Source organism: Apium graveolens, chromosome 2 (genome assembly GCF_009905375.1).
Source record: "Apium graveolens cultivar Ventura chromosome 2, ASM990537v1, whole genome shotgun sequence".
Classification (NCBI taxonomy): domain Eukaryota; kingdom Viridiplantae; phylum Streptophyta; class Magnoliopsida; order Apiales; family Apiaceae; genus Apium; species Apium graveolens.
In genome coordinates, this window is record NC_133648.1 from 19,641,243 (window position 1) to 19,658,965 (window position 17,723).

At 35.2% G+C, this 17,723-nt stretch overlaps 1 protein-coding gene across 1 annotated transcript; it reads right to left on the minus strand.

The window, feature by feature from the left end:
- Positions 1-14,934: 14,934 nt before the first annotated feature.
- Positions 14,935-17,321, minus strand: LOC141707073 (wax ester synthase/diacylglycerol acyltransferase 6-like). The gene is made up of 5 exons (XM_074510043.1): positions 17,054-17,321; positions 16,219-16,809; positions 15,488-15,868; positions 15,216-15,353; positions 14,935-15,082 (listed from the first exon to the last, which is right to left on the minus strand). The coding sequence occupies exons 1-5, from the start codon at positions 17,237-17,239 to the stop codon at positions 14,939-14,941; spliced, it is 1,440 nt and encodes a 479-aa protein (XP_074366144.1). The 5' UTR covers positions 17,240-17,321; the 3' UTR covers positions 14,935-14,938.
- Between the last annotated feature and the right edge of the window lie 402 nt (positions 17,322-17,723).

The window sequence follows — 17,723 nt, forward strand, 5'->3', positions numbered from 1 at the left end:
TTCTTCACTTCGAGATCTCCAATTAAGTTGTAGAGAACTCGACATCTCGATAGGCATGTTGACTTGTCGATATCTCTGAAACTTCATTGTTAACTTGACTTATCGACAACTCCGAGTTCTCTAGTGAATTTTGGTTTATCGATATCTCAGAGTTCTCTAATGGACTTTGGCTTATCGATAACTCAGAGTTCTCTAATGAATGTATACTTGTCGATATCTCTGAGTTCTGGAATGGGTATCTGACTTATCGATATCTCCAATAGCAATTCCTGAGTTCTCTACACCCGGTGGATGTTGCTTATCCGTCGGGTAGACATTGTTCATCCGTCGAGTAGATATTGTTCATCCGTCGGGTAGACATTGCTCATCCGTCGAGTAGATATTGCTCATCCGTCGGGTAGATATTATTCATCCGTCGGTACTCTCTGGAGTTTAAATGACTTCTCGATAAGTCATTCTGGAGTTCTCGAATGATTTCTCTATAACACTAATTCTGTGACTTGTAGAGATCTTGACTTATAATGTTTTACACCAAACAGATTTATTCAACTCCAAGCTTCTTCATAATTCTTCTGAGGCATGATCTTCTTGATCTTCTTCCAGATAAAATTCTTAGGCTTGACACTGTTTAGAGAAAAATGCTCCAGTCTGCTCCATTTATATTTTACAGATATTAAGTGTTACAAGTATGAATTACAGATTAAGGTTACAATACAACTAATCTTAGGGTTGTCAGTATGACTTAGCCTTATTATAATACAGGCATGTCTTGCACAACAATCTCCCCCAATTTGTGAGAAGATTATTTATCACAAATTCATGCCTGTTAACAAGACTAACCCCAAGTTATAGAATGAAAATAAAATAATACAAAAGATGATACAACAGTTGTACAATGAATATTTGACAGTTTACAATAATTAAGTAAAGACTGAGCTGTCTGATTCTTTCTCAATTATGTTCTTAATTTGCACAAGTATTTCCAATTCTTTTAGGATGGGGGTGTCAGTTAGAGCCTCTATTAGTTTCAGCAAATCTGACTTAGGATAACTAGCTAACATCCTTATCCTATATCTTGACAAAGAGCCAGCTTTTATATTCAGAAATCTTCCATCCTTTGATCATAGATGTTGATGATATTATTAGCTCCAATAATCTTTGACATCATCTATTATGTATTACAATCTCCCCCAACTTGTTCATTATGAAATTATGCACAAGTTCTGATTGATGATGTCAAAACTTTATCCAAATGCAGAAACTAAAACCAATCTTCCCATCAGGTCTTCTTTTTTTGAGTTGCATTTAGATTTATTCAACATCCATTAGCTATTTTGGCATTTAGATATATTTCTTTGATCATAGATGTTGATGATATTATTAGCTCCAGTAATCTTTGACATCATCTATTATGTATTACAATCTCCCCCAACTTGTTCATTATGAAATTATGCACAAGTTTTGATTGATGATGTCAAAACTTTATCCAAATACAGAAATTAAAACCAATCTTCCCATCAGGTCTTCTTTTGTTGAGTTGCATTTAGATTTATTCAACATCCATTAGTTGTTTTGGCATTTAGATATATTCTCCCCCTTTTTGACATTATCTCCAGGAAGAAAGATCCAGCTAAATGCACATTGTTCAAGCTGCTGTCATTGTCCATTTGGAACACTGTCTGCAGCTCCAAGCTTCATTGAGATTCATGGTGATGAGTTTAAAAAAAAATTCACTTAGATTTGCAGAAAAAGTCTGTTAGTGATAAAAGTCCTAAGCTCTCTGTTCTTTTGAATAAGTAGTCTCACCAATTCTCACTGCACTAGTCTCATGACTTTTGAGAGTCAGAGTTCCCTCACAAGGATTACTAAATCCATACATTCATCTACCTCTCCTTTTGCCAAGAAGGATACTGCCTCTCTTATTCTTTGTTTTTCACTCAATCTTTTCTCTTATCCTCACATGAAAGGCTCAAATGTTGTTTGACCTACAGAAATAAGAGGTGGCTGAGAAGAGGTAATCTGTGATCATATGATTAGAGGAAGACTATATAGGGCTAATCATACTCATTTCACCAGAAAAATATGAGTGCATAAGCATCTATGACTGGGGTCACAGTTTGACTCACAGATTGCTCTGTGGTTGTGACAGTGTGTTGTCCTCCACTTGTAGTGAGAACCTCCATTGAGATTGGAGAGGATTTGACTGGGTTACTGTCATGTACACCAGCCTCAAACCTTTGTGCACCTTGCAGAGCACTGTCACATAAATGTGATAAGATTGCCCTTCTTATCATAATTGTCATAGGCAATTGTTCTTCTAGCTTTGACTGCTAAGACAGCTTCTGCTAGAGTTATGAGGGGAGTTGTTCCTTCTTGAGGAACCTCCAATTGAATTGGAGAGGATTTAGATAGCTCCCCCTCAGGAGTACTACCCTCAAACTTTTCAGTCTGTGAAGACTGTTTGTGCACATGAAGGTGCAAGAGAACTACTCATGAAATATTCTGTAAACTGATAAACTTTCATGTTTGGTGGATTCTTTTCTCAAACAACCGAATCAATCTGAAGGTCATCAAGAAATTGATGTCCTTTTATAAAACAGGTTCCTTTTGAGAGTTACCTGAGTGGGATTGTGTTTGAGTTTGTGTTTGTGTTGCTGTGCCTGGGTAAACCGCAGTTTGGTTTTGAAATATTTTAGCTGCAGTTTAACACAAATAATGTAGATTGAAACTTGAATCTCCTGTTATTGTCTGAGTGGATTGTGTTGAACCTGTAATGCATTGAACATATTTATCTGTATTGATTAGGCATAACCATTGAGACATACAGTTGCAAGCATTATGACAGGAAAACTAATAAGCAATTAATTTGTAAACACAAGGCAATCATGACATAAACAATCAAACAACAAAAACAAATTGATAAAGAAGAAGATAATTTCATTAATATTAAACACAGAGTACATTAAGATGCAGATTTCATCAAGTAAATCCTAATCCTAACTACTCTAATTTAGACTTCTTCTTCTCAGCCTCCAACCTCCGTGCCCTGCGCTGGTAAGCCCTGGACATGGAGTGTGCAAGAGAGATGATCCTCTCCTGCAACTCCAAAGCAGCAAGGCGTTGCTACTCAGCCACCCTTGCACGTCTCTCCTGCTCGAAAGATGCTTCCATCTCAAAGAAAAGAATGTCGATTTGATCATCCCACGAGAGTTCGTAAAAGACCTCAAGTGGAATATCAAAAGGGCTATAAACAACCCCCTTTAGGCGGACAAGAAGTCCGAGAGGATCAAAATACACCAGATCATCATCTAAATGATGGACCGGTTGATAAGCTCCATTAACAAGTCAGTAGAAGATTGGGGCATCCATTTGAATGAGAGAGAGAGAGATGAACTGAATGTGAGTTTGAAATTTGATGTTTTTGTTGAGAGTAGGAGAGTGATGAGTGATAAAGAGTGAATCATTTTAATTTATAGAGGGAGTAAAGATAGAAATCAAGAGACTCTTGAGTTGCCCGGATAATAGGAGTATTAATCACATAAGCCTACTAGACAGCTAGAAATGACTAGTGACTATTCCCCATGCAAGTACTCAAGAATATTAGTTTATTTTAAAGAGTAACTATGTCCCATGCAAATAATCGTGTACTCCCTACACAAAAAGTAACTCTCCCTATCAGCAAGCAATCAGATAAAATTATCACTATCAGCATACGCAAAGCAACACAAATAATGTACTAGTCTACTAACATTAGACTAACATATTTCCACGTAAGCAAGAAATCATATAGCATGTAAATGTGTCAATAAGTCAGAGAAATTTAGAGACTAAGTGTGTCAAAAGTATTTTTATGAACATAATTTATGAATTAAATTTGTTCTGTTTTTCATACTTTTTGCTTCTTTTGATATGTTATTTATTAAGTTCACATACTGAAGATATGATGTAATAAATATTCAGTTTACTTAAAATTTTGAGAAATTCCAAGTTAATATTAATGGAGAAGTCCGGGTATTTATAGAAAAAGGTAAGATACTTATCGAGAAGTCAAATAAATGTTTGATATTAAACTTATCGAGAAGTAATTTTGAATATGAAAAAGGTACATTCGAGAAGTCAAGTGACTTATCGAGAACTCTGATAAATGCCCAGTTTGTCCAAAAAGGACTGAAATACTTCTAATTTATTTGAATTGAAACAAATTGAAATCAGAATAAATTTTCCAAAAGTATTTGTCTAAAATAATTCATTGAATTAAATTATTTTAGTTCTGAGTTATTGATAAATCTCAAAATATCCTTGTCGAGAACTCTGTGAATTAACACTATTAGAGAACTCTACATGGTGCCCGTTTGGGAAATCTTAAAATAAGTAACTTATGACTTAAAATAATTAAGTGCGAAATAAGTGATAAGTTGATAAATACTTATAAGTTCTATAAGTGTTTGGATAAATTTACTTATAAGTCAGAATTTTTTTTACTTAAATGAATTAAAACAAATAATTATTAAATATAATTATCTTAGTTCATGAATCTTAAATTAGAAAATATTTAAAAATTTATATTTTAAAATCAAAACTTTAGAAAAAAGTGAAAAAATGAAAATAAGTTGGAAAAAAGTACGTCACTGCTAACTTTCAACTTATCAGCTTATAAGTTGTAAATTCAGCTTATAAGTTGGGTCGACAAACACTCGTCGATAAGCTGTTAAGGGCTTATAAGCCATAAGTGGCTTATAAGTAGCGTGCCAAACAGGCCCATGGTCTTATCGATAAGTCATAATAGAGCTTATCGAGAAGTCATTCGAGAAGTCTGTAAATAGACGTATCGAGGACTCACTCGAGAACTCTAAAAAGACTTGTCGATAAGTCATTTTGACTTATCGATAACTTAGTTCTCTATACCTTTGAGTACTGTTTTTCTGCCTTGTGTTAATTTTACATATTTAAGATGTAAATTAACAACTAAGCAGTTTACTTAGAATTTTGAAATATTATAAGTTAATTTTTGAGTTTTCAAGAAAGATAAATATACAGAGATTCGGAAATATTTATATTTCATATTTCAGTTAATTTCCAATTAAATCAAACTATGTTGATTTATTAGAAATTAATCTGCTGCAAAACATTAGCTGAGTTCTTGCCTTAGGATGAAGAATTGAGCATTCCAATTTCACTCACAAGTCTAGTGAAGGTTGCTTCATCCAAAGGTTTAGTAAAAATGTCAGCTAATTATTTTTCTGTTGGAACAAAAATGAGCTCAATTTGCAGCATGTTCCCTGATAAAATGGTACCTAACATCAATGTGCTTTGTTCTAGAATGATTAACTGGATTAGCTACTATAGATATGGCACTAGTATTGTCACACATAATAGGAATTTTGTGTAACACTAGACCATAGTCCATTAGCTGATTTCTAATCCAAAGCACTTGAGCACAACAACTTCCAGCAGCTATATATTCAGCCTCATCTATGGAAGTTGATACAGATTGTTGTTTCTTACTATACCGGGACACAAGTCTTTGACCAAGAAATTGACAGCTTCCACTAGTACTTTTCCTATCAACCCTGCATCCAGCAAAATCTGCATCTGTGTATCCAACAGCTTCAAAACCAGTTCCCTTAGGATACCATAATCCCAAGTTTGGAGTTCCCTTTAAGTATCTGAAAATCCTTTTGACAGCCATCAAATCTGATTCCTTTGGATTGGCTTGAAATCTGGCACATAGACAAGTAGCAAATATGATGTCTGGTCTACTAGCAGTCAAATACAGTAATGATCTAATCATCCCTCTATAGCTAGAAATATCCACACTCTTGCCTTTCTTGTCTTCATCCAACTTGGTTGCAGTAGACATTGGTGTAGATGCTAGTGAGCTATCCACCATACCAAATTTCTTCAATAAGTCATTCACATATTTGGTTTGGCTGATGAAAATACCATCACTTCTTTGACTAACTTGAAGGCCAAGAAAGTAACTCAATTCTCCCATCATGCTCATTTCATACTCACTCTGCATTAGCCTAGAGAATCTTTGACAAATCTTTTCATTTGTAGATCCAAAGATGATATCATTCACATAGATTTGAACTAGGATCATATCTTTACCATGCTTCTTGTAGAAGAGAGTCTTATCAATAGTACCTCTAGTAAAACCATGTTTGAGTAGAAATTCTGACAGTGTGTCATACCAGGCTCTTGGTGCCTGTTTCAATCCATATAGATCCTTAAGTAATTTGTAAACAAAGTTAGGAAATTCTGGATCTTCAAAGCCAGGTGGTTGTTGCACATAAACTTCTTCTTCTAGTTCACCATTGAGAAAATCACTCTTGACATCCATTTGATACACCTTGAAATTTGAGTGTGCAGCAAATGCCAGAAAAATTCTTATTGCTTCTAGTCTTGCAACAGGAGCAAAGTCTCATCATAGTCAATTCCCTCTTCTTGTGAGTAGCCTTTAGCAACCAACCTTACTTTGTTTCTAGTAATAATTCCATTTTCATCCATTTTGTTCCTGTACACCCACTTAGTTCCAATTATGCTTCTGTTCTTTGGTGCAAGAACTAATTTCCAAACTTTGTTTCTCTCAAACTTATCCAGCTCCTCCTGCATGGCACATATCCAGTCAGGATCCATTAGGGCTTCTTCAGTTTTCTTGGGCTCTACTTGAGATAAAAAACATGCATGTAGGCATTCATTAGCAGTTGCACTTCTAGTTCTCACACCAGCTGAGGGATCACCAATAATAGCTTCTACTGTATGACTCCTATCCCACTTTCTGGTGTGTGTCTGTTGACTAGTGCCTTCATCATTTTCTTCAGTATTACCATGACCATCATTTCCATTTTCTCCTTCTCCCCCTGAGTTTTTGCCATCAAATTCAGGTGTCTGAAGAGAGCTTTCATTCCTATGATTTTGTTCAGAGGTTTCTTGATTTGTCACTTATTGTGTCACAACTTCATCTTCCTCATCAGAATCACTATCAATGGTTAGATTTCCATATGCAAGGGCTTCATCATCATTTTCATCAAGGCATTCCAAGCCCGGACACTTGTCATCATCAAAAGTCACATCTGTGCTTTCCATAATTTTCTTTTGATCAATCACATAAACTTTATAGGCTGTTCTTTCCAATGAATATCCCAGAAAAATTGCTTCAAAAACTTTAGAGTCAAATTTTCCCACATATTCAGAGTTGTCTTTTAGAATGTAACACTTGCTTCCAAACACATATAGATGCTTCACTGTAGGCTTCCTGTTAGACATGATTGAGTAGGGTGATTTTCCATGAGCTTTGTTGATGAGATATCTGTTTTGAGTGTAGCATGCAGTATTAACAGCCTCTTCCCAAAAACTAGTTGGCAATTGAGCATCTTGTAGAAAACTTCTAGCAGCTTCAACCAATGTTCTATTTTTCCTCTCAACTACTCCATTCTGTTGAGGTGTTCTAGCTGCTGAAAATTCTTGAACAATGCCTTTGCTTTTGCAGAATTCACTTAATGTTGAGTTTCTGAATTCTATTCCATTATCACTTCTCAATCTTTTCACACTAACCTTTCCTTCAGCTTGCTTCTCAATTTTCTTGATGTGCTCAATTATAATGTTTGGAGTTTCATCTTTAGAGTACATGAACTCAACCCAAGTGTATCTTGAAAAATCATCAACCATGACAAGGGCATATTTGTTCCTTGAAATGGACAAGATATTTACTGGCCCAAACAAGTCCATGTGAATAAGTTGCAGATGTGCACTTATGGAATTCACAGATTTTGACTTGTGACTTGATCTTTTCATCTTTCCTTTCTGACAAGCTTCACAAACTTCCAGTTGAGTAAATTTCAGACTGGGCATGTCTCCCACAAGCTCCTTCTTGACTAAGGTGTTGATTGCTTTGAAATTCAAGTGAGATAGCTTTTTATGCCACAGTTTGCTTTGCTCTTCTGATGCCTTGGTGTAGAAATAACACTCTTCTTCCTTATTTGTTGAGTCTAAGTCTGCAACAGACAAGCTTCCCTTTCTTACTCCCTTAAGAGCAATTTCACCAGTTTTTTTTCTAATAAAAGCACAATCTTCTTTGTTGAAAACAACTTGAAAACCTCTGTCTGTAAATTGACTAACACTTAGGAGATTTACTTCTAATCCAGCAACTAGTGCTACATCTTCAATGACAATATTTCCAGAAATAATCTTGCCATATCCCATTATGAATCCTTTGATGTTGTCTCCAAAGGTCACCAAAGGGCCAGCCATCTCCTCAAATTGTGATAGCATGGCCTTATCACCTGTCATATGCCTGGAACATCCACTATCAATGATCCATATGACCTTCTTCCCTTTGCCCTGCACACAATGAGGATTAAGTGTGTTTAGCTACCCAAGCTGTGTTGGGCACTTTCTTCTTGTTAACTGATTTTGCAGAAGTAGAATGAGAATTTTGAGATAAAATAGAATTCATAGACTGTTGAGCATTTTCCCTTTCAGATATAGAACCAACTTTTGATTCTATGAGATCAATTCTCAATTTGTAGCAACTCTTCATCATTTTCATGTTGCAGGGAATGCAGTCAAACTTGTCACAGAATGAATATGGATCATTTGCCTTAACTTCATTGTACTTGCAGACTCCTTCGGGTGGATTGCTAACAGTCTTTTTACAAAGATGAGTTAGGTGATTCATTGATCCACAATTCTCACACCTCTTTCTAGGAGCATCTGCAACATAAGCAAAATTATTACTTTTGTTTATCCCAAATTTTCCATTTCGATTCTTCTTTTTCTTTTTGACATGTTCAGCTTTAATCTCCTTCACAGGCTCCTTAGTTTCTTGATTGGCTTTTGGTGTTTCAACAGAGATGGAAGACTGAGTTGTCTCATCATTTTTCTTTTCCTTGTCCTCATCAGCTATCTCCTGTTTGATGATCAACTCTTCTTCACTGAAGTTCACTTCACAGCTCTTACCCTCAGCAATATAAGCTTTCCCTTGTTGCTTCTTTAGAAGAGCATCATACTTTGCTTCCAATTCAAGATAGGCTTTATCTTTCTTTGCCTTCTTGGGTTTCATACATTCTGTAGCAAAATGGCCCAACTCATCAAAGTTAAAGCACCTTATTTTTTATCTATCAACAGATCCAGTTTTGTAGCCAGTTTTGCTATCAGGAGTGTACTTCCCTTTTCCTTTCCAGCTGCTATCTTTGTTGAAGGACTGTCCTTTGCTCTTGAAAAATCTTGATTTCTTTACTCTAATATTAGAGAATTTTCTAGCCAAGTAAGCCATTGATTTTTCTAGCTCATCAAGCTCATCAAGAGTGTAGAACTCATCTTCTTCATTCAATTCCAGTATGACTTACTCTTCAGTGTCATTGACTCTTTTCTCACTTGTAGAAGTTGCTGGAGTTGGGGATCTTTGCTCATCATTAGAAGTCTGGCCATCATTCACAATCAGTGCTCTTGAGCCATCCATTACATATCCTTGACCAACCCTTAATGACTTCTTTTGAATCATTTCAAGTTCATAAGTTTTCAGAACCCCATAGAGCACTTCCAGTGTGATTCTACTCAGATCCCTTCCTTCTCTGATTGCAGAGATCTTTTGTTCCAAATGGTCAGGGAGAGTGAGCAAGAACTTCAAATTCACTTCTTCAACATCATAAAATTTATCATGAAGCTGCAAGTCATTTATCAGCTTATTAAACCTTTCAAACACATCAGTAATACCCTCCTTTGGTTTAGCCATAAAACCCTCATACCGAGAAATCAATATCATTCTTTGATTTGACCTAACCTCCTCAGTTCCTTCACAAAGTATTTCAATCTTTTCCCAGATCTGTTTAGTAGTGTCACAGTTGACAATGTTATTATACATTACATTGTCAAGTGACTCAATTAGTATCAGTTGCAAAGCACTATCTAGGGAAACTTTCTCTCTTTCAGGTTCAGTATACTCAGAAGGATCCTTGGGAGCATAATGAGTTGGAATAACCATATCTTCATCTGTGGTTTCCTCAACTCTAACTACAGGAGTGAAGGGCCCATTCTTGAAGATACCAATGTAAAGATGATTGTCCATTCTTATAAACAGCAACATTTTCTTTTTCCATAAGGTGTAATTGGCCTTATCAAAGGGAGGAATCTTGATACTACTGATTTTCTGTGTATTCATTTTTCTAAGATCTAATCTGCTTACTTTCAGATTTTGCTCTGATACCACTTGTTAGGTATGAATACAACACAGGGGGGGTGAATGTGTTTTGGCTTAAATGTTTGATTTTCGATCGACTTAGGCTTTAGCAGTTGGTAGTTCTTAATGATTTAGTAGAATGAATGTTAAACATAAATAGCTGTGCAAATATGTAAAATAAAGATCTTCAAAACTCACTTAATTTTATATTAAAAATCAAGCAGTGTTTTGCTACAAAATCTCTAAGTTCTTATTTTACAACTTAGCTTCTTTCTTGAGAGAGAACACACAAATTTTCTATTATGATTGTTCTACTTAACTAGAGGACCAGTGTTAACTTTATAACTCAGTTAACTGCTGGTTTACACAGTGGATAATAAACATGCTATTAGCTTTTCTAAACTGTCACTTGTCATTTCTATTTATAGAAAAAAGCAAATCTTCCATTTCTGGCTTAGCATATCTTTAGCATCCTGTGATTACTTTAATCTCCTCTGTCAGTTAATCTTTGTCATTGATCTTGCACATCTCTCAAGCTGCTTTTTGTAGACTTGTCAATCCAGCCGTGTGAATTGTTTGTTGATTTGCAACCTTGGATATTGAACTGTTCTGCAATTCTGTACTTAGAGAAATTTCTTCACTTCGAGATCTCCAATTAAGCTATAGAGAACTCGACATCTCGATTGGCATGTGGCTTGTCGATATCCCTGAAACTTCATTGTTAACTTGACTTATCGACAACTCCGAGTTCTCTAGTGAATTTTGGTTTATCGATAACTCAGAGTTCTCTAATGGACTTTGGCTTATCGATAACTCAGAGTTCTCTAATGAATGTATACTTGTCGATATCTCTGAGTTCTCGAATGGGTATCTGACTTATCGATATCTCCAATAGCAATTCCTGAGTTCTCTACACCCGGTGGATGTTGCTTATCCGTCGGGTAGACATTGCTCATCCGTCGAGTAGATATTGCTCATCCGTCGGGTAGACATTGGTCATCCGTCGAGTAGATATTGCTCATCCGTCGGGTAGATGTTATTCATCCGTCGGTACTCTCTGGAGTTTAAATGACTTCTCGATAAGTCATTCTGGAGTTCTCGAATGATTTCTCTATAACACTAATTATGTGACTTGTAGAGATCTTGACTTAGAATGTTTTACACCAAACAGATTTATTCAACTCCAAGCTTCTTCATAATTCTTCTGAGGCATGATCTTCTTGATCTTCTTCCAGATAGAATTCTTAGGCTTGGCACTGTTTAGAGAAAAATGCCCCAGTCTGCTCCATTTACATTTTACAGACATTAAGTGTTACAAGTATGAATTACAGATTAAGGTTACAATACAACTAATCTTAGGGTTGTCAGTATGACTTAGTCTTGTTATAATACAGGCATGTCTTGCACAACAGTCTCCCCCAATTTGTGAGAAGATTGCTTATCACAAATTCATGCCTGTTAACAAGACTAACCCCAAGTTATAGAATGAAAATAAAATAATATAAAAGCTGATACAACACTTGTACAATGAATATTTGACAGTTTACAATAATTAAGTAAAGACTGAGCTGCCTGATTCTTTCTCAATTATGTTCTTAATTTGCACAAGTATTTCCAATTCTTCTAGGATGGGGGTGTCAGTTAGAGCCTCTATTAGTTTCAGCAAATTTGGCTTAGGATAACTAGCTAACATCCCTATCCTGTATCTTGACAAAGAGCCAGCTTTCATATTCAGAAATCTTCCATCCTTTGATCATAGATGTTGATGATATTATTAGCTCCAGTAATCTTTGACATCATCTATTATGTATTACAATCTCCCCCAACTTGTTCATTATGAAATTATGCACAAGTTCTGATTGATGATGTCAAAACTTTATCCAAATGGTCTTCTTTTGTTGAGTTGCATTTAGATTTATTCAACATCCATTAGTTGTTTTGGCATTTAGATATATTCCTTTGATCATAGATGTTGATGATATTATTAGCTCCAGAGTTCTTTGACATCATCTATTATGTATTACAGTCTCCTCCTTCAAACAACGTTAAAAGCTCTCTTATCACACCTCTTTACAACAAATACACAGATTATCATCAATAATTTTACCTACAGAAACTAGGGGTGCACATAGGTGGGTTGGTCGAGTTAAATATATTTTAGCAACCTGACCCAAGGTTTGAAATTTTATAACCCGGCCCATAAAAAATAAAAATGCAACCTAAGCCTACCCTTTGTTCGTCGATTTTGGTTGGGTTGAACGGGTTGTTAAAAGTCATTCAAAATAAATAATTATTAAAAAATATATTTATGATAAGAGACTACCATGCAAACATACGAGTCCAAAAATAAAATCACGTTATGTGTCATTAGAGAACAATTTTGGGATTTTGAAATAAATCCCAATAAAAACTTTGAGAACAATTTTTAAAATTTTGAAATTTTAAATTTTTTTGAGATATTTTATGATATGTAACGATTTTTATATGGGAATTGAACAACAGATTGATACATTTATTTATTGCATTTATATGTTCAAGAATTTTTTAAAAGAGGAGAGAGGGGTTGTACGAGAGCTCTTCGTTCGATTTTCTTTTCAGTTATTAATGGACATAATGATCGGTGAATGGAAAAAAAAAATTAGTTTGATGACCAAATCGCAAGTTTTGAGTCAGTTGAGTGACCATGACGCCGCTTTATCTAACTGTACATGCCCAATGAATTTATTTAAACTAAGTCACAAGCTTAGTCAACATTTCGTCAAGTTTTTAACGGAATATAACGGCGAGTAACCTGAATGAAATTTTTTAAGAGTAAAATGATGTAATTGAAAGTTTTTTGAGTTGAATGACCCAATTAAAAGTTTTCGGTCAGTTAAATGACTAATACGCCATTTAACCCAAATTACATGTAAGATAATACTCTGTTTTCCCATCAACAATGTTCCACAGATTTTAAAAAAATCTAGCATGACAAGTTAAAATGTGAAGTATGAAGTGTTAAGTTTATGCCACGCTGTCTTGTGCCGAGTAACTGATGCCCCTCTATGAGCCGAGCCGAATATTTTGTCTATTCGGCTCAGACTCGGCTCATTTAGTTCGGACTCGGCTCGGACTCGGCTCAAACTCGGTAACTCGACTCGGTTCAGATAAAGTTTATATATATTATAAATAATAAATTATAACTAATCACTTAAATGTATGTTTTTACTGGTACATTTTTTCATGATTTATTAATTATTTAATTATTTTAGAAATTTTATTTATTTTTCTAAATTCAACACTTAGTTTTTCGTAAGTAATTATCAAATTGTTATCATGATACATTCATCTCCTATTATTCATATTTCATAAACATCATTAAATAACTTGTAATTTACATAAACCAAATTTAAGTAAAATAACAAACATAATAAAATTTGACATCGTCATTTTAAAAAGTAATGTACGATTTATAAAGTTACAAATGTTTCAATAATTAAAAATAAAATTGGATATATTTTTAAAAATCGTCTTGAAAAATAAAAGATATAGCTAAATTAAAAAATAAGTGTGAAGTGTGAGTGTGCATATATAATTTTAATGTAAAACTAGTATTTGATCTCGATACAACTTGTAAAATTATGATTATAATTTAAGATTATTAGATTGAAAAAAATATATTGAAAATATTAGTGGACAAACTCGACTCAACTCGAGTTCGGCCCAGTTCGGTTGTCCGTGAACAAACTCGTGTTCGGCTCGAGTTCGAGTCGTTTATAAACGAGTCAAGTTTGAACATCAATTTCCGCTCGATTATTAAACTCGGCTCGAATCGTTTTAAAAATAAACTAAGTTCGGCTCGGCTCGGACAGAACTCAGCTCGACTCTGTTCGTTTGCAACCCTACCTCTACGTGTTAACTGTCTCAAATATGTCAACTTTTAACCTTTGAAAACTCATAAATCACCCCCACAAAATTATATCTCCAGAATTGAGATTAAACGTGGGATGATTTGACTTTGATATAATAAATGATAATTATTGAGATAGAAGATGATCAAAATGATGATGCCGTTGACTTGGCAGAAGTACTACTTCCAAAAATCATGGTTATAGTCTTAGAGACATACTCCCTCTGTCCCATTGAATTCTATACATTACTTTTCGACACGCTTTTCAATGCTCATTTAAAACATAATTCCACAATATTTTTTTTTTAAAAAAAATTCTGAAAAAAAGTTTCATGTTTAAACTTTTATTCAAAAAAATTTTTTTTGAAAAAAACATTACGGAACTATATTTTATAGAGACCTCGAAATACGTGCAAATAGTAAACGTATAGAAATCAACGGGACAGAGGGAGTAATCCTTAATCAAAAACATAAAAAAAAAAAAAACTATCGTACAACACGAATGAAGATTATAAATAAAAAATATATAGAAATTGGATTTTAGAAGAGTTATACTAAGCGAAAAAAAGTATTTTTTCTTGTCGGAAGTATATTATTTATTTTAAATAACTAAAATGGTTGTAATTCATAGCCCAGAGTAGGTATACTGTATACATGACATGAGTGTTTGGTCCAACATACAAACGATAAAAAAACAAATTACATAATACAGGCCAAATTTCGGATGGCTGACTAAGATTTACAATAACTATCACACTCTTTTTTATGCAGACAAGTAAATTACTTCATTCTTTATGTAGTTATGATAAGTATTGCTGATTTATTGTTAAAAGCACTCAGACAATCTGTAGAAATGTGTGTGCAGACTTTTAAGAATGAAGTGCAGCTTTGGAAATAGATTCAAAGGCATTCTGGACGCATGTCTTCAACTTCTCCAAATCAATGAAATTTTTGTCCACTGCAAACGAAATTCTCACCTTGCTCATGTAACTCAACACCGATACTCGAAGACTCTGCAAATTAGCAATATCGATTCCATTAAGCAATCGAATTGGTTGACAAATATTTAAGAACCACTATAATAAGTGTTTGTCAATTCTAATAAGTATAAATCCTGGATTTAGTATCAAGTTAAGTTATGACGACCTGAGGAACGCCTGCCACAGAAAAGTAGATGCCGCTAATGGGATGCTCACATAAACTCATTTGATCTGCTGGTCCAATCAAGCTGCTGATGCCCATGCTGGAATTCGACATCGTTTTGTATATGTATCTAGCTGGTGTCTGTCACATACATGTTGTGTCAAGTATAAATTATCATTCGGCGATTAGTTTGAAAATTGTCGAGAACTGGCCATAGCATTAATAAAAGAATGTACATTTAGCTAGTGCTGTTGTGCATAAATGTATAAACGTACCTCAGGACCTTTGATTTTTCTAATGTAATCCAGTAATCCACCGGTGAGGAAAGCAGCTGGATTATTTCTCTTTCTTTTGATCACATGGTGTGATTCGTAGACAAATTGAAGGGGGTCGAAATTGGGGGACGGATCATAACCAGGAGAAGTGTTACTTAGTTTAGGTAGGGGAATTTGCAAGAAGGCAAAATGATTACCCCATGGAATTGTGACATTGGGCTTGATCATTTCACTTGAAGATTTGTTACTAGCTTCCATGTTCCTCCTGGTGTTGAGTAACACCACTGTAGTAGCTTTTTTGTCCCCAGCGTTCTTGTCTTTGCATTTCATGTACAACCGAGTTCCTAGATGGATTACTCCGGTGATCACATCGTTCACAGTCTGGTGAAATTTAAGGTCATGCAATTTAAAACTTTAATGAATATCAAATGAAATTATAAAAATATAACCATATTGGCCACTTGATCACGCACAGGGGCGGAACTAGAGGATTGAGCCCCGGGCAACTGTCTAAGTTCATGAAAAAATAAGTGAAAATCATTGAAAAAAAAGTAAAATAGTTTAGTTCGGCCCCGGCCCTGAACATTATTCGGTCCTCCTGAGCTATATTTCTGGTTCCGCCCCTGATCACGCGGTATCTCTCTCGACATTGACAGGGTGCGTATGTGAATGTGTTAAACTATCAAAAAAATTAAAAAATAAAACACCGGTTATGAAGTGTTATATATTACCACTTTAAGGCTGGTCTTTATTTGCTTGATATGGTCCAAAGAAAACTCCATAGTACTTATATCCATAGGAAGAAACTCGAGCCCAACTTCTCCAGATCGAATTGGAGACAAATCATCTGCAAGCACGCTGCTTTTCAAAACACTCCATCCAAAATCTCTGACAGTATTTAAAATCCATGATGAAACCAGAGGCACGCGCTTCAAAACGCTTTTAACATCATGACTACTTTCAGATTTTGATGAGGTACATGATGAATTCCACGAAGGAAATGTTACAGAAAGAGACGGATCATCTGCTCGCTTCACCATAGAAAGAATAGCTGCCATGATAGAATAGCCATCCCCAAGTGCATGGTGAAACTTGAAAATTAGGTTCCCTGCTGCACGGATAGTGGGACAAGGAAATACGTGAAGTTCCCATAGTGGTCGGTGTTCTGGAAGTGGCTCTGATGATATATTCAATAGGTATTCGACCAGATACTTCTCATAATATTCGGGTGACTTCCCGGTGGGGATTGTTGGAACCTTAACATGTTCTTTGACATTCACCTCCACTTTCTTCCATTTCTTTTCGCCATTCTTTTCTCCTACCTGCATTGTTCTCAAATTATCATTTACATGTAGCTAGCACATCAATTCTATACAATCCTATACAAAAATAACAAATCTAAATCATTGTTTAGCTAGCAAAGGACTTTTTGTGTAATTAGGCTTATATGCCTTACAATGAACCAAAATCAATGTTTTCTTTTCTTACATATTCTAGCCTTGAGGTGTTACAGATAACACAGGTGATTACTAATCACGAAAGTGAAGAAGAAGATTAAGAAAATACCAGAAGAGAAGAAAAGCGACGGTTAATAGGTACGAAGAGAGTCTCCAGCATAGAAATAGTTGGCAAGTCATGGATGGGAACTTGGAACTCGAAGACGACAACAACGGTGAGAGTAAAGGCGGAGGTGGTTAAGCATTGGCCATTTGGACTAACCGGGGCAAAAGTTTCTTCTTCATACAACGCCATTGATCACCTCCTGTGTGACTTTCTGATATAGCTAGATTAAACAGAACTCTTATAAGTCCTACATGTAACTAGAGTCGTCATTTTGTGCGTATTTATAGATTGTACACCAGGATTTATGATCGAAGATGTGTGATTTGTGTTTTGGCTGGAAGGTGGGTGGACTACCTAGGCTTCTAACGGGCACTAAATCTGTTTGTTTCTTGTTTGAAGTTTTTAAATTGTTTGGTATTATTTGGCTAAAACTTAAACACATAATCGTTTTTGGTGTGTGCAATTTTCCAAACTTAGGCTGAGTGCTGTAACAAATGCCTGTGTTAATCCGTCAACCATTATTTATTTATCCCTAGACAAAACAGAAGCAGCATTTATAAAGAATATACACTGTAATTCAGGGACGGAGGTAAGGGGTGGCAGGCGGGTGTTGCCGCCACCCCCAAACTCGGGTAAAATAATGAAATTAGTATTAAAATTGAAGGAAAAAAAT